Source organism: Notechis scutatus, chromosome 1 (genome assembly GCF_049901735.1).
Source record: "Notechis scutatus isolate UNSWTSFEM ecotype Mainland chromosome 1, rNotScu1.2, whole genome shotgun sequence".
Lineage (NCBI taxonomy): Eukaryota > Metazoa > Chordata > Lepidosauria > Squamata > Elapidae > Notechis > Notechis scutatus.
In genome coordinates this window covers 91,022,980-91,041,644 of record NC_142009.1, presented here as the reverse complement: position 1 = coordinate 91,041,644, position 18,665 = coordinate 91,022,980, and the positions used below count along the sequence as shown (strand labels likewise).

Sequence of the window (18,665 nt, the reverse complement as noted above, 5' to 3'; positions counted from 1 at the left end):
CAAATACCACCTCTGACTGGAGATCTTATAGTATCCTTCCCCTGCCACACCCACCAAGCCATGCTCACAGAACTGGTAGTAAAAAAAATTGAATCCCACTACTGTTCAATACGTACCGTAGTATGAGCTGGCTAGGGTATTTTACTTCTAATAACTATTATATATGGTATATAGGTACACTAGGTTACATTCAAACCAATATTCTGGGTTGCAGTCACCAAATGATAAACCTGCCTGCATATAGAACCCTGCTTTCCTAATCAGAACATCTTCTGAGTGAGACATACTGTGACTTTCTCTTTCCAGTTTTATGCACTTTAGGCTACTAGGAGGCTGGAATCACGACATAATGAAGATCAGATAAGCTGAGCTAACTTTTAATTGAAAAGTGCCTTAGTCATTTCCTCAAATGATACAAATGCCCCTTTACCTTATTATTTATGCAATAGTAGATGTGAAGGAATCTCATCTATTGTAGGCAATGAAAGAACTTTATTTTACAATTACTGTACATTGTCATGCTGTGTATAAAGTCATGCTCTATGATGTTTCTTATAGATTTCCTTCCTTGATTCCTTCTCATAAAGCAGGCAGCAGCATCTATTATACCTAAACAGAGTTAAACTGCTCAATATATTACATCAAAGCCTATCAGGTTTTCTATAAAGAAGAACTGAAGAATCTCATTGAAATAGAAATAATTCAGTACTAGTGGTGTCATTAGTAAAGATATATACAGGTAGACAATTTGAACCACAATTTCAGTCGTATGTTATGATGGTTGTAAGTTAAGGCAGCCATATGACTGCACCTAATTTTACAAGTCGTTTTGTGGTGATGCTTAAGTAAATCACGAGGTTATAAGTGTGAATCCATTCCGCTGGAAACCAGCCCCCCAAAAAAAAAAAAAACAATTGGAAACTGGCTAAAAACACTGCAAATTGCAATCCTGTGACTGCAGGATGCTTCAACCAGTTGTAAATGTGAGCCAGTTGCCAAATGTTCAAACTATGATCATGTGATCAAAGGGAGAGGAAGGTGGTGATATTTTACAACTGTCTGGAATTGCTTAGGGCCCGTAAAGCACCCTTTCCAAGATTGTCACAGGTCAACAGGCATTAAATGACTGGTTGTAAGTCAAGGATTATCTGTACAGATGGTAGGTAAAAACATTTCCAAAGTGAGCCTATTCACATTTTTAACATTTGCATTATTAGTGAGTTAAGCTAATATAACATACTGGAAAGGAGGTTAGCCCTTGGTCCCCATCTTGATCCAAAATACAGACTGCCCTCTTTTCTCCACTTGCAAATAACAGCAACGTTTCTGATTAAATTAATAAGGTAGTATAGTCAAAGTTACTTAACTTTTTAATAAATCTGGATGAATTTACAGCCCAATTTTTATCAATCACAGCTTATCAAATTAAGCAAAACTGGCTGGGTTTACAAGTTAAACCAAAATTACAACTTGTGTGGAAATCCATTCTCATCTAGTTGTCTAAGGAGATTCTCAGTCATCCAGGTCATGGTTGTCTCAAAAGTGCTTTTTCAAGAGGCAACTGGACTTCCTTGTTTCTCTTTGGACGTTTTGCTTCTAAGGAATATATGAAGACATTTTGCTTTGCAGGAATATATGAAAAGCTCAGGAGGATCGTCAGCCAACATATGTACACACTTTAAATTCAAAAACATAGAGAAGCTTGTCCACCACCCCAAGGATAAAACACCAAAACACAAACTGAGCAACGTGGTATATGCAGTACAATGCAGTGAGACTTGTGTAGATCTGTACATTGGGAAAACAAAACAACCACTTCATAAACACATGGCACAACAAACTCATCAAGACAAGATTCAGCAGTCCATCTGCATTTAAAAGACAAAGGCCACTTTTTTGAAGACAGCAAAATCCACATTTTGGACAGAGAGGACCATTGGTTTGAAAGGGGGGTGTGTGTGAAGGACGCCATCTATATCAAAATTGAGCAGCCCTCTCTCAAGAGAGGGGGAGAGATACAATATCATCTATCTCCAGTTCCAAGAAGGCTCCATTTGCACTACTCACGTGATCCTGAGGACATAGATAAACCTCCAGTGGCCTCAACAACTCCCTAAAAGAATGCAAATGACTAGCTGCCTGCAGGGAATATAAATCCTTCTATTTCCCAGTATCCAGTCACAGCTGAAGAAGCTTCTTGGATGAGAAGCAAAATGTCTTCAAAGAAAAACTAGAAAGTCCAGTTCCTCTTGAAAAAGCACGTTTGGGACATTTTCATCTGATACTCTGAAAAATAATTCAGCAAATATTTCAGCAATGAGTTGGAAAACAAATCAAAGCCCAGAATTGCAACCAAGAGCTGTGTTTTCCAGGCAATTTTTAGCATTAAAATACCATAAGAAAAACTGACAATTTAAGGATTCTGGAGAAGTCTTGTCCACACAAACTACATATATCTGCCAGCATTGGCCCTCATCACACATGTAGAACAAAGTGATATGCTGCAAATGGGGCTGCTTCTGAAGCCTTATCAGAACCTGAAGTTGATAGAAAAGGAGGCTATTAATAGATGAGAGTAACAATGGACTTCCGGTTTGAGCTTCTTCGGCGACAGACTGAAACCTCGTCTCTCTGAGGCTTTGATCCATGCTCGCCGCTGGAGCGCCCCGAGCTGGCTGGTTTTGGGGCTAAGCCACCCCGTAGAGGTGGTGAAGAGTGGGGAGACTGCCTGCAGGGTTGAGGAGAGCCACATCTCTCCTCCCCAGCTGGCCATTACTCCCTTTCCCGAAGGCGGTTGTAGCGGTGGTCAGAAATGGCCACCACAAAGAAGAACTCAACCGGAAAAGAATGTGCAGGAGGAAGATAACAGAAAATTTTGGTTGACCGGGTCAAACAGCAAAAGCAACAAATAAGGTACCCTGGAATTTAAACTTAACAACATTGTTCCCAAAGAAAATTTTGAAGCTGCGAAGGAGAGAGAGAAGGGAAAGGATTAGGTTTTTTTTCTTCCCTTCCTTATACTGATTGCTAAGAGACTTAAGCAAGAAATTGAAAAAAAATCTACTTTGACATTAATAGGCATCTAAGCTGAAAATAAAAGTCAAAGGGATAATAAAGATTTCTGGACATTTAAAAGTTTTTAAAAGCAGGAAAGGAGAAAAAAAAAGAATAAAAGGGTAGGATCTGGAAAAATGAGGAAACTGCCTGGAATTAAGGAATGGAACTGTAATTAAAAGGAACTTACAGTGAAATTTTAACAAGATTCCTCAAAGATACATTTTAATTGAAACTTGGTAACAAAATAATAGAACCCCAGGAAGAGAAAGTGGAAAAAAGAAGCAAGTAGAAACAGCCTTGGATTATTTGGATTATTTGGTGATTTTTGGTTTTTGCATCTAGATGACTAAAATTAACCGGGTGGTTGTTTAAAAGTTTTTAAAATGGTATCACTCTTAAAAGAACTGAAAACGGAACTTAAAAAATGGAAAGAAGATGCACAAGAAGGGAGAAGTTCTTTTGGCTTCGTGTTTCTATTCTTAGAAATGGAGATCTGGAACTATGAGAAGCAACAAGAAACGCTTGCAGAACAAGAAGATTGGGACAAAGAAGAAGCCATCTTTAATTATCAAATAATTTTAAGTGGGAGGAAAAAAGAAAAGGGGGGAAAGAGAATGAAAGGTTTAAGACTAGAAAAAACAACCAAAAAGAAGAACAATTTGAAAAATAAGTATATTAGAAAGCAACAGAAGAAGAGGGGATTACAGATGAGAGAGTTAGAAGTAGAGAGAGGAGGGGTAAAAAGGGAGGAAGAAGAAGAGGGGGAAGAAGGCAAGGAAGTTGTAAAAAACAGAAACAAGAAATGGAGAAACAGAGAAAAGATATAAGGATTGTAACCATAAGCTTGTTTAGAGATAATGGGTGAAAATTTAATTGCAAAAGGGATTCTACAAAGATACATAAAATAGCATTGTTATATTACAAATAGAAATAATTTTAGAAAATATGATGATGGATAAAATATTTACTGTAATGTAGTGGGATGTTTGTTAATAAATAAATGAATTAAAATGATTGAGAGAATTAAAAGGGAACATTTTTAATTATTAGTAATGATTTATAAAAATATAAGTGAGAAATATGGAAAAAAAGAATTAACTATGGAAAGTTTATAAGTGTTCCCAAGGAAGTATGATATTTAATTGAAAAGAAATGTTAAAGATGTTAAGATTTTAATGCATATTAATGATAGAATTGAATTGGAATGGAATGTGTGTTTTATTTACATATATATATATATATATATATATTTATATATATATATAATTTTTTCGTTTTAAGAATATAGTCTCTATTTTAAGAATGTACCAAGCAGAACTGGATTTGAAGTTATGTATTATATTGAATGCTATAATCTTAAAGGTATACATTGAAGCTTAAATAAGAGTTTGAATGGATAAAATTAAAGGATATAACGGTGTCATGGTAACTACAGGGAAAAATTTGCTTAATAAAAAAAGATAATGTGAAATTGAAACAGGACAAAGTATAAATATAATGATTTGAATTGAGATGAGATAATTAAAACAAAGTTGAGAAAATTAAAAGAGGGGAAAAACTATGTAGAAAATATAAAATGGTAATAAGATATGGAATAGAATATAAAAATGAGCATGAAATTGAGTTTTGTGTCTGTATGAAGAAGTGATAACCTGGGACCATGCTATTTTCAAAAAAGATGTTTTATTTGTATTTTGTTTTTGTGAAAACCCAAATAAAATTTTCAAAATAATAATAGATGAGAGTAACAACTGCAATACAACCAGTGCTTGCTCAAGGGTATATGGAACCCCAGGCTACACTGACTGAGGTGCCACCTTGTACTGATTTGCATTTTTAGAATGATTCAGCAGGACGGTGCCTAAGTTTGGGCACCTAAGGCTAGTGCCCCCTCTGCCTTAGCTTAAAGCTAGCTCTGAATATAGTATCAAGTTTTTAGTTGTTGCATTAACTACCAAATAAACATCTGATTCAAGGAATGAGATGTTACAATTGGTTTTAACTCTAGGGCAGAGGTCTCCAAACTTGGCAACTTTAAGACTTGTGGACTTCAACTCCCAGAATTCTCCAGCTGGCTGGAGAATTCTGGGAGTTGAAGTCCACAAGTCTCTGTTGTAATGACGAGGCAGTCGAGTTGTTTGATCATGAACAACTGAATCATGATGATCTTTATTGGAGTATAGTCTTGCATTTATATACATTTTTAGTTATCCTCCATCATTGGTTAACTTTGGTTACTGCTTAACTTTCGTTACTGTTTAGTACAGTAATCCATACAATTTATTATCTCTAGTTAAGTCTAACATATGTTTACTTCCCCTCTCTAATCCTCCTTTATCCATAGATTAGTGACTTTGTTTGCCTGAGTTGTATTTGCTTGGAAACATCCTTTATCTGAGGTTTGCCATTCGAGATTGGAACATTCCTGCAATTACAACTCTACAAGTCTCAAAGTTGCCAGGTTTGGAGACCCTTGCTCTAGGGCCTTATGGCTTGGCTCTGGGATTCGTTATGGTCCATCTTTTCCAAGGGGATCTGACTAGCTTCTGCAAACAAGAAGGGACGGGGGTCCTTACAGTCCTGCCTGGTCAAGAGATCAAAGGCATAAGGCTTCAAAGGCAGATTTTATTTTATTTTTTTTAAAAAGTGGCTCCTGCTATGGAACACTTTACCCTCAAGAGGTCTACCAGGTACTCTCTTTATTTGCTTTTCACAGAGACAGTTCTGTGGCACCAGGCATCTGGCAGTGGACATTTAGTATTATGACTGTGTGGTATTGGACTGTTATTTTTATTGCTCTGACATTTAATATACATGTATGTATGTATGTATGTATGTGTGTGTGTGTGTATATATATATATATATATATATATATATATATATATATATATATATATATATATATATACTCTCTCGCACATCTTTATATACAAAGCTATTACACACACAAGCATAGGCTTTTAATTTTATTGTAAACTTCTTTGAGTTTAGGGAGCTGGGCAGAACATAAATTCATATAAACTAACCAATTTCCATTCAGGAGATGGATCACCTGTTGAACAAAGAAAACCAAATAGAAAAGACAAAGGCTTTTCAATCAGTACAAATTCCCATCACCCTATTAATATAGATAAATAAAATTCATAGGATTAGGGAGAAAAAGACTTAAGTCTCCTTTATATATGCATGAAAATTTCACTCCTCACCCCTATCTATGTACAGATCCCTATTGTGATCTTTTAATATAAATATTTAAGAAATTACTTAGCAACAGATACAAAGCTTTGACTGGAGCCTCCTAAATATGTAAGCATTTCCCAAATAATCAGTTTGAAGGGATTTTTACAGGTTGTTCTAGAACTTTTTTCTTCCAATTCTTCATAGGATTAGGGAGAATTATGTACGTCTTGTGTTGAATCACAGAGTGTTATTCTGAATGAACAACAGTGCTTAATTCTAGAGGAGGAAACCCATGTGTGGACTTGCATACAGCACTATAGCAGCACAATTGCAGAGGAAAATCATAGGTTTGTTGTAAAAGATTGAAACATAGTAAATCATTTTAAAGACTAATGAAGAGTATAAGAGCTGTAATGCATAAATAATCCTACTGATTAAAATATTTAGGTCACATGATATTCAGAACAGCAGAAATATCCTTTGAATTAAAAATAATAATTAATACAGTACAAACAACATATAAAGAGATAAAACAGACTTTCCTGATTTCAGGATATAATCCTTCAGAGCTATATGTTTATAAGCTTCATTATAATGGCATTTTGGAAGCTTTCTGCGCTAACATTAGGTAAAAAAAAAACCTGAGAGGGTAAAAGTAGCATGTAAGAGAAAATGAATAATGGTACTCTACAAGGTAAGGCACATAACAATGTTTAAGCACAATGCCAACTCCTAATTTCTTTGAGTTCCTGAAATGGGACATAATTGCCCTGGTTTTAGTATCCGGTAAAAAATAAAGTAAGCCTATGTTACTTTATCATAACACAATGATCATTTTCTCTTGCAAAGGTATCTTTGGAAGAATCAGAATAATTTCATCCAAAAGCTTAATGGTAGTTCTCCCCAGATCTAGAAATTTGGAGCAGTCCCAAGTGTTGCAGAAAGAAACCTCTGAATAGAAGGGATTTGGGTTAGAAAATGGAATTAGGATATAAATAACTCTGGATTTGCAAACTGTGGTACGTATAGTATGGTTTTTGGGTTTTGCTTATTGTAATTTGGGAATCCAATCTTTGTGATTTGCAAAACATAGTTTACTAACATGAACTCTTCTTTTAAACAATACCATACCGTAAGGTGTACAGTAGTACCTTTTTGATTTGTGGCCTCTGGAGTGCCCCTCCACACCAAGCCGCTGAAATTCAATTGGCCCTGACTTATTGGCCTTTAGAAAAACCTTTAAAAAATGGTTATTTCCTGTGGAAATAACCTTGGAACTGGGATGGGTAAGTTCCCATTGGGAAGAGTACAATTGAGAGCCAGGTTGCCTATTATTATTAGTTGTTAACTTTTTTACCCTGCTTGTTTCCTGTTGTCAGCTAGCTAAGTTGCAATATTTGGGTGTGCAACCATACAAATTATTTCATATTAAATAAATAATCAAGCAAGCTTCTATCCATCTGTGATCCAAAAGAATTATGACTTAGAACATTTCTTTTGGACCACAAATGGATGAGAGCTTGCTTGATTATTTATTTAACATTAAAATAAGTCTCTCTATGCTCCATCAATTTCTTTCAGCAAAGGCAAGTTTACTTTTTCTTCCTGTCACTATATCTTAGGGAAAAAAATTGTAACATGGCTCCTGAACAGCATAGACCTCTGGTGGTGATAAGAAACAAATTAAAATCCACACAGGCAATATTAGGCCAAATGAAGATATACAAAATCATGCCAATTTTTTATTTTCAAGAACTCTTCAAGGCAACCTGGATTAAAAAACAACAATTGATAAAGAGTTTTATTTGCTATTCTTCCTTTGACATATATTCTGAAGTAGTTACTGTCATATTCTTAGAGAGACAAAATAAACGATTGCTTAACATTTGGTATTAGTATTGTTATTATATTTTTAGCATTCACATTAGATCCTGTGTTATGGTGGTGCCAAGCCTGGATGAGAAAGGAGGAAGTTTGGGCATCGGTCTAGTAACCTCTTCCTGTAAAAATTATAACTATTACAGAAACAGCAATAACAATTTCTGTTGTTATTATATAGTATAAAGAATTTAAACTCTGTATACAAAAGCAATGAAACACAACACACCCATTCCTTGTTTAGCGACTATCTCACTTAGCGACTATTTGCAAATACAATTGTAATAAAAAACTCACTTTCTGACCAATGCATACATTTACAACTAAGTTTGTATGCTTGACCACAACACATTTTAGAGTGAAAGTAATACTGGAGCAACTGATGGAAGACATCATCTGAATGAGATGGTAGTAACCTAAGAATCTTCCCAGTATCTCTCTCTCTTTGTCAGGTATTCACTTAGCAACTATTTTGCTTAATGACCTGGTTGTTGGAAATGGAACTGAGTAAGTAAATAAGGAATGGGTCTACAGCAGGGGTGTCAAACTGGCGGCCTGCAGGCCTGATGTGTCACACATAGGCCATGCCCAACCCGGCTCGACAAATGCAAAAAGCGTCACAATATATATTGTGACGCGATTGAATCTGATATCCGTGGTTTACAGCCTCTACTGTCAGTATCACAATGCTTTGGCCACAGCTTGCCAATAACATGAACACCAAGCCATGTCCACCCAGTCACATGACCAAGCCACGCCCACCAACTAAGCCATGCCCACAGAACCGGTTGTTAAAAATTTTGAATCCCACCCCTGGTATACATCTACATTAAGAGGTCGAGAATGTGATTACCAGTCAAATTCAACAAATGCTCCCTTCATCAGTTGCCTACAACAGCAACAAAGTAGTGCTTGAATGAATTGTAATGCCATTCTGCTTCTTTTCAGATAGCAAAGTCTGCCTTGAAATTTTCACTTCCTTTTTTCGTGTACTTTGAAATTATTGTTTTCTCCTATTCCAATAAACATTGCAGAAAATACTTTCTTTGGTCTTGTTTAGCTATCTCACTGTTTCATTTAGTGCCCATTCAGACATATGACAGTGATTAAAAAATAACTTTATGACCAATATTAGCATTTACAAACTTTGTAGATCTGTAAAGCAAAGGAAGTTGAAGTAAGATGATAAGTGTTTTGCTTAACAACTAGTTGTGGTTGGTAAATGAGGACTACATATAATAGGATTGAAAATTATATCAGCGAAAATATTTAATGTGATTCTTATGTGAACTGTCAGAATGGAGAACTTTAATATGTGTGTGTGTGTGTGTGTTTTAAATGCTACAATAATAAGATGTCTTCTAGTTTTTAAGCAAACCAGTGAGCTTTTAAAAAGTTGAATTAGATAGATAGATAAAAGAATGTAAACCTGCCATAATATTAAATACCTCTTCATTGCATATGTACTAACTAGACCAAGAAACTGCAAAGAGGTTGGGAATATGGCTCAAGAAATCTTTAAGAAATTGTCTCAGGTCACATCAAGAATGACTTCCATTGTGGAAATAAGAGTTAATTAAGAGATTGGTTAATTACTTAATAATCTTATGACTCCTAACATGAAATATGATTTTTATCTGAGAAAAAAGCCACCCCAAATTAAATATATCACATATTTGTATGTGAAATTTTCATTCTTATATCTGGGAATAAACTGCACAAAACTTAACGGGGCTAGGTTTTTATTGCATTCTAAATGATTGCACCTGTTGATGATATGTACAGAATTTTGGCATACTTCTGACAATATGTGAACGTACCAAAAGTTACTCTGGTCTTAATTTATTGCATGAGCAACTAGAACTTTCCCCTTCCGACAAGCAACTTTTCTTGAAGTTTCAGTGTGAAAATACAGATACAAATACAGATAGTCCTCTACTTATAACCACAATTGAGACCAGAATTTCCATCACTAAGCATGGTGTTGTTAAGTGAGTCGTACCCAATTTTACAAAGATTTTTTTGCCAAGATTGTCATGTGAATCAGTGCAATTGTTAAACAAATCCACCTTCTCCTATTGAGTTAGCTTGTTGGAAATGAGCGGGGAAGGTTGCAAATAATGATCACATGAACCATCATAAATACATGCCAGTTTCCAAGTGCCCAAATTTTGACCAAGTGGTTATCAGGATGCTGGGATGGTTTTAAGTGTGGAACCTGTTGTAAATCTCTTTCTTCAGTGCCATTGTAATTTCAAATGGTTGCTAAATGAATGGTTGTAAGTCAAGGACTGCCTGTAGGAGCAGGTATGAAATGAAGTAGATATATATCCTGATAAGTTTTGGAAACTGACCATGTACATCCATAAATGAATCTCAATTTAACTATAAAAACAGATTATAGCAAACAGATTTCCTACCAAGTTTGTCAAATAATAACAACAAAGTTCCCAGTCTGAACTGAAATTGCTTGATGAAAAGCAAAAGATTAAGGTTTGTAAAACTAGCCAAAGGATTTGAAGCTCTTGTATAAACTTATTCTCTAATTAGACATCAGAAACAGATGGTTTATTCAACATTGTGGGCTGCTGCCCTGCATTCAGATACATATTTTGGTTACATCACATGTTATAGATGCATTACCCCTTTGAGATGTTGTTTTTCTTTATGTTTGTTTTTTAATCTGCTTCCACATAATTTATTTGGTTTTGTTTTTTGTACACCATCCAATATCTTTGTGGGAGATGGGCAGCTATGTAAACTTGATAAATACATAGGTACTTCAGTAGGGAGATAGAGGATAGATAGCAATAGCACTTAGACTTATATACCGCTTCACAGTGCTTTTACAGCCCTCTCTAAGCGGTTTACAGAGTCAGCATATTCCCCTCCAACAATCTGGGTCCTCATTTTACCCAACTCGGAAGGATGAAAGGCTGAGTCAACCTTGAGCCTGGTGAGATTCAAACTGTCAAAGTGCAGTCAGTCAGCAGAAGTAGCCTGTAGTACTGCATTCTAACCACTGCACCTCCTCGCCTTGGATAGGTAGGCAGGTAGGTAGACAGATATTTTAGTTTGAACCACAAAGTGATATACAAGACTTCATAGCTGCTGGCAGAAGAGCTGATGAACTGTACCCACTCATTGAATACTGAAATATCAGCTTACTATACAGGCAATCCTTGATTTATGATTGTAACTGAATTCTCAACTACAGTTGTAAGTTATCCCATGACCATATCAGATTTTATTATCTTTTTTGCAGCGGTTATTAAGTGAATGTTGCAGTCATTTAGTGAACCCATTGGTTTCTATGGGCCTTTTTTGTGTGTGCTAAAAACTGGAAATAAATGCTAGTTTCTTGCAAAAATGTTTTAAATCATGGACATGTGATAGCAGGATGCTGCAAATGCCGTAAACATGAGTCAAATTTTTGACTACCCAAAATACGGTCATGTTATTGTGGGGGAGGTGATTATTGGAACTTTGAATCTGGATCCAAAGTAACTTTTTCTGGGGTCCACCATAACTTTGAACTGTCTCTAAGTGATTGATGTAAGTCAAGGACTACATGTATATTGGATTGGAAGAATGCCAATCTAACCACAGTGTTTTCTTTTAAAAGGAAATACAAAACACAACTCAACACTGCATGTCTGGAAAGATTTAAACACATAACGAAGTTATGTGAAATTATTGAAATTTATTGAAATTATTGAAATTTATTGAAGTTATTGAAATTTCAAGGCCATATTGAAATATTGAGAAATAGGGCCAGGACAAAATTGTTATTTTATGGCCAAGCCTGCAGCTCTTTTTCAAAAGGGCCAAATTCAAGTCAGGTCTTATAAAGATTGTGCTTTATTGTAGAAAAACATTTTAATTCATTCTTTGCATGAAGAAACAGGCTTGGTAATTACTTTCTCCCCAACCCAACCCACAACTGCTAAACCATCACCAAATAGCATGACAGGTTGAAATCTGGGGCTGTTAATAGATGCACATTTAAGATCAATTTCCAAGTAAGGCTGTAATCACATAGCATAATAATCATAATAATAGTCATTATAATAATATACAGTAATCTATCAATTGGAAAATATACTTTCAATCCTTAACTCCTATGCACGTTCTATTTCAAAGTGATTTAATTAATACTCCACTGGATTATAGTCCATGTTTCTGTTTCTATCTTTTCGCCATGGTCTTCCTTTCCATTTACTGGCTCGTTTCCCTTGGCAAAACATTTTGGGGTGGAACTCCAAAGGAATTCTTCTAGTCTGAACTTGCATCGAGTATGACCAGCGCTTACCTGCCTCTCACTCGCACAACACAGTACACAGATCTGGTCGAACTGCACTCACCTTCCGGCCTAACCCAACGCGCTTCACCTCATGTCGCGGCGAGGGAAAGGAAACGTCCACTCTGAGAGATTAGCCGCTAAATCGGATTTAGGAGTTTCTACCCAAGATCCCTTCCCTTCTATTTTTTTCTTTTTATGCCCGGGCCTGGCCCCTGTAGACATCTGGAGGAAATCCAATCGCCGTTGTAAACAATAAACTCCGAGAGCGGAAAGGCGGCTTTCCTAAGTCCGAAGAGAAGCTTAAGCGCCTCCTCAATTGCTGTCGCAAGTCCAGCCTCTGAGCCGCGCCTTCCTCCTCCCTTCCTTTCACTTGCTCTTTGCTTAGCACTGTCGCCAAGGCCTGGCAGGCGAGAGAGAGAGAGAAGGAGGGGTGAGGGTGGAGGAGGAAGCGGGCGGGGAGCCCAGCATTGCCGAGGGAGCAGCAGAATCAAAACAAGCGAGACACGCCTTTCCCCTGGCTTGCATTTCTTCCGCGGCGAGGCGTCTGTGGACGCGCGCCCGCGCATGTGAGTGAGTGTGTGTGTGTGAGTGTGAGCGTGCGTGCATGCGACAGGGCCGCGGTGCGTGAGCGAAGGACGAGTGTGCTGCTCCGCCTGACAATGGAGCTGCAATAGGCGGGGGTAGCAGCAGCAGCAGCACCAGAAGCAGCAGCACTGCCACTAAGAGCCTCCGCCACCTCCTCCTCAGCCTTCCCGCTGCGACCCGCTCCTCCTCCTCCTCCCTTGGCGATGCCGAACCAGAAGAGTAACAAGGGCAAGAAGAACAAGCGCGCCAACAGCAGCGGGGACGAGCAGGAAAATGGAGCCCTGGCCGCAACGGGAGCTGCGGGCGCCGGAGGAGTCCTGGCCGCCGTGGCTGCGGTCGGAGCAAGCGGGCCCGTGGCGGCTGCAGGAGGTGGAGGAGGAAGCTCCGGGGGAGCGACGGCGGCGACGGGCTCGGCTTCGAGCGACTCCAAAAACGGTAGGAACCTACGGGACGGAGATGGAGGAAGAGAGCGAGCGAGAAAGCAAGCGTGCGGCGTGCAGCCACCAAACTTCACTCGCTGGCTCTTCTTTTTGTTTTTTGTTTTCTTCCCTGCTTTACCGGATGGGCAGAGCCGGAGGCGCCCCTGCGAGTGGCAGAGCTGCCGGGCCTTCGATGGCGCAGCAGCCCTTGGATGGGAGAAGCGGAGCGGGCCAGCATGTAGATGAGCCAAAGGAAAGCGCGGCCCTTCGCTTTCTTGGCTTGAGTTGCACCGCCAGCCCGCACGGGCGCGCGGCCTGCCACCGGGTCTCGGGAGTGAGAAGTTCGAACGCTTAGCCGGGCTGAAAAGAGCCCGCTTGCCCGGCCCACGTGCCCCTTCCCCGCTCTCTCGACCCCTCCAAGGGTTGTGCGGGGACGTGGTGGTCGCAAAGACGGGATGCATCCGTCCCCCCCACCCCACCCCAGACGTTGCATTTTCGGTCTAAGGAGAGCGTGTGGGTTTTGTTTTGTTTGTTTTGTACCTTCTGACGGATTTTCTCCTGTCTTTCTCCGCCCCCGCAATAAGGTAATTTCTTGGGGAACTGAAAACTCTTTTATGCCCTCTCATTTCGTGCCCAAAAAGCGAACCGGTGAGGTTAAGTAGAGACGTGTCTCCTTCAGAATGACAGTTTTAAAGATGGGCCGGACGAGAAAAAGCCCATGCTGTGGCATACTTTACATAAAAGTGACCCCAATCAAAGGTGCGGGGAAAAAGGCAAGGAAGTCGTCCCCCTCCCGGCCCCCCGCTAAAGTATGTCTCTCTTACTTTCGGTTTCACACGGCCGGCATGTTTTGATTGAAAATATGCTCTGGTAAAGTTGGAGTCTCAGTACTCGGACTCAGCTGAGTAGGAAGTATCATATGTTCAAGCCTGTCTTCATTACTACTATGAAGAGATGGGTCTTGTTCACGTGCATGGCTTGTAATGTTTCCCTCATTGACACCCGCCTCCAATCTTTCTGCAATTGCTGTCTTCCCACGTGCATGCTGAGCAGTCCTTAGTGTTTCGCAATTGTGAGCTTAGTGTCTGCGGCCTCTCAGCTTTATTCAGATATCAGAGTTATAATGGCTAGATGTTTCTATTTTTTTAAAAAGACAGAACAGACTGCTGATGACAGACTTCTATATTTGCCACAGGATGGTTTGCAGGGTAGCAGAGCTTAGCTGCAGCTGTGCCGTCATCTCACTCTTATCAACCTGCCTACAACTTAAAATAAAGTGAAACAAAAAAATTGCCCTTCCTGCTCTTCACTCTCTCCACTGAACTAAGTTAGAGAAAGGTGGGGGGGGGGGACACACACCTCTTAATCATTTTACGAACCTTTCACATGCTTTAGCTTCCCAGTGATCTTTTTCTCTTTAAACTCAGAATGTAAGCACAGTACCCAATATTTTTTAAAAATGGCATGTGTGAAACATTTCCCTACTTTCTTTTGATAGCTGCCAGGTTAGTTTTGCGTGTTGGTGTTATAAGAACACAAGAACAAGCTTTTTTGTTTTGCTTTTTGTGTTTGAAAATTGTTATCAGAAAATTTTCATCGGAGAATTCTTATTTTATTTATTTATTGCTTATTTAAATTCTTATTTTATTGATTGCTAGTCCTTGCTGGAATGTGCAAAACGCTGCAAATACTTGGGCAAATAATGATCTCTGAGGAATTTGTAATAATATGTGCGCATGACAGTGAAATAGAGGAGATGCATCTGAAAATACAGTCTCCTGTTCATAGCAAAACAAAATTTAAATTCTGCAATCTCCTAGGAATAGCTTCCAGCACAATGCCTGCTGGTGATGAAATATAGCAATCTGATATTTTGTACTAAATTTAGGACACATGCTGATGTTCAGCACATTTGGATGAGGTCTAATAATGTATGGATAACTATTTTTATATCTTAGTAAGGATATATTCCCAGACATTGGCACCTTATTTGTTAACCGACAAAAACATAAAAAGAGGCTGTAAAAATATTAAATCTGTATATACTGTTAAATCTTTTACAATCGGGGGAAATCAGGAATTCTTGGCTAATCCTCAAGCAGTTTTTGTCGGTAGTTACTGTGGTTAAACTCTTTTAGTCTGAAATGTTATTGTAACAGCTTTGATATAACCGAAACTTTTTCTGTTTAATTTTTTGAGTAATTTTTATAGCAGAAATATATTGAAATGGGGCCAATATGGCTTTGGAAGATACACGAAAGTCATCAAAATACTTGTGTGACCCTTGCAGACTTGGTGGAATCCTGGAATTCCAGATTGCATTCTGCAAGAAGCTGCTATTTTTTACAATAGACAAAATACATGTAGAATACTGTCATAAAAATATTTGAAACGGAAACATATTAAAAACAAATTAGGAAATCGAATCCATTTGTTTTTCCAGATATCTTGATCTCAAAGACCATGATTCAGAACGTCAAGGAAATTACTATATTTTTCTGGAACAGACTTGTATTTTAAAAAATTTGTAGGAGATGGAGAAATATGTCCTGGGTGTAGATCTAGAACCTGATTAGTGGGAAGGTGATTGGTACTGGATCAAAGTGACTATAAATTAGATATTGTTTAATTGAGAGTTGTGAGTAAGAATACGTAGCAAGTATTCTTGAAATACTTGAAATAAAAGCTTCAATACATAAATCTATTTAACTGATGAGACCAGTGTGATAAATCAGTTTTATTATTTTGCTTAATGTTGCTGTCCCAAATATTTAACTTTTCATGAAATGTATTTCTTGTGATTTCTGTAAGAATATATTGTAGATCAATGTTTCTTAAACCGAGGAATTTATTGGAAGATGTACAGTATATTTTTTTAAGAATAATATTTAATTTTCAACTTTTTTGCATTTAAGTGAACATAGTTCTAAAAACTCATAACTTGTCCCTGAGGTAGCTTGTGGTGAATGAAGTTATACAATAGTATAATTTAATTTCTTTACTTGGAAATTATAATTTTGTGTTTTATTAGCTTAAATGTAATTTATATGTGCAGCTATCAGCATATTGTATAATCCTATTATTTAGGCTGATTATAATCTCTTAATTTTCCCTACCCAACCCACTTTTCCATAAGCTTCCTTGCATATGAAAAGCTTGTACAGTGTGTCATCTAATAGAGCTTTGTATGCTTCTTCTTTTTGAATTGCATTACTTTTACTTCTTTTTGAATTGCATATCTGAAAGAAAATGACATGGGCTTTAATTAACAGGAATGTCCATTACAAAAACTTGCTCAAAATAATTTTTGAAGCATACACAGGCATGTCAACTAAATATTTGCATATGGTTCAAAAGTAGGACAGCCCTTTGAAATGGCTGCACCAACATGTTCAAATTAGTTCTTGGAGATATGTTGTAGTGAAGTGAACATGTGAAGACTTGCTAATTCTTTCATCAGAATTATTTCACAATATTGCAAAACTGAAAATATCCAAATAAGTAAAGTTTGCTTGTCTTTTTGATGAAATAACCTGGACCCACAATATTTGACTGTATAAATTACATAAAAAATATGCTTTCAGTGTTCTTTATGTTGTTTGATTTTATTATGAAAATTGATACGCATTTTCATCACAAACGTTAGTATAATGGCAATTCCCAGGTTATGTAAGTGTTGATTTATGTAACTCTGGCAATATGCAAATGGGTGAGACCATCATCTAGGCATGAACAGTATAGCATGTAACCCCATGTGCAAAAATTGGTTTATGTTACTGTTAAGATAGATTTAAGATTTATTGCTAATTTCAAGATATTGAAATCAGAACAATATACTGTACTTGTGCAAAGTGGAGTGATTCAGCTTTGTAATGTGCTTTTTCTTGGTACAGATTGACCTTGGCATTTCAGAAGTAACTTACACATTTCCTGAAATATATCATAGAGAACAGGAAGTTGGTTGAATTACATTTCCAGCCTTTGGAAAATAGACTTGGAAAGCTGTTGTAGACATTAAGTCCAACAGTGGAATGGTTTTCTAGCAACATGCCATATATTGTGCCCACAAAGGCTTTGACTGGCTAGCCAGAACCCCTCCAAAAGTAGCTACTGGTTTTGAAATTGTTTGCCTGATTGAAGAAGAAAATTATTACTGTTATATACTTGCATCTAAACCTATCCACAAATAAGTTGACCAAAATGCCATGAAAATGTGCCACCTGAGGATAAGGATTATTTGGAATTTTCATAAATTTTAATTTCATAATTAGATAATCCACAAGTGGCACTTTTTTCAGTTAAAAATGTAAGAGTTTGTCTGTAGATGGGCTTGTAGTATATGTGAAAATAAGTGGGATACACAGCCAGTCCTTGATTTATGACTGCAATTGAGCCCCAAATTTCTGTTAAGTGATACATTTGTTAAGTAAGCTTTGTCCCATTTTATGACCTTTCTTGCCAAAGTTGTTAAGTGAATGACTGTAGTTGTTAAGTTAGTAACATAGTTGTTATGTGAATCTGACTTCTCCAATTGACTTTACTTGTCAGAAGGTTACAAAAAGCGATCACATGACCCTGGGACACTACAAATGTCATAAATATAAGTCTGTTGCCAATACATGTGGAATATGCCGATACATACCGATACACTATTGTTTTAATTAATTTAAATATACATTTTAATTATTGGCTCAATTTGAAAAGTAGCATCGCCTGCCTACCAAATGTGACTTAACACCAGAACACAAGCATTCTGTTGCTTATCTGTTTGATGTTTGTGCAAAAAGTACATTCTTCTCCAGAAAAAAAAAAGATACAGTAGATTAAATTAAGTGAGAATACATTGTATTTAGATGGTGCACAGAATTGCCTAATAACTTGTGAGGATGAGAATGAATTTGTGAAGTTGAGGTAAGGAAAGTCAAAGACTGAAGATACAACTACCCTAAATTGTGCATTGCCAGTGTATACATTTGGCAACCTAAATTTTGATATGGTGCATAAAGAGTGGTTAGTGTAGCAGCTGAATTACATCTATGTCACCTTAGATGCATTTGTTGTTTGTTTGTTTCTTTGTTGAATGTTTAGTCTGCTGAATTCCAAAATGAGACTGGGTAGTTTCACAAATTAAAAGAAACAACATTGTATAAAAACAACCATTATCTGAAGGACAGTATAACTTCTTATCATATTACAACTGATTCAAAGATGGCCTACCTAACTCCTAAACCAAGGTCTTAAG

The 18,665-nt window shown here is 37.4% G+C and overlaps 1 protein-coding gene across 1 annotated transcript in view; it reads left to right on the top strand.

The window, feature by feature from the left end:
- Positions 1–12,890: 12,890 nt before the first annotated feature.
- HECA (HECA ribonucleoprotein granule regulator) overlaps positions 12,891–18,665 on the top strand; it is a 36,569-nt gene continuing 30,794 nt past the window's right edge. The window contains exon 1 of the mRNA XM_026666187.2: positions 12,891–13,439. Within this exon, the coding sequence (XP_026521972.1) occupies positions 13,208–13,439 (232 nt within the window). The 5' untranslated portion in view covers positions 12,891–13,207. The remainder of the gene's footprint in view (positions 13,440–18,665) is intronic.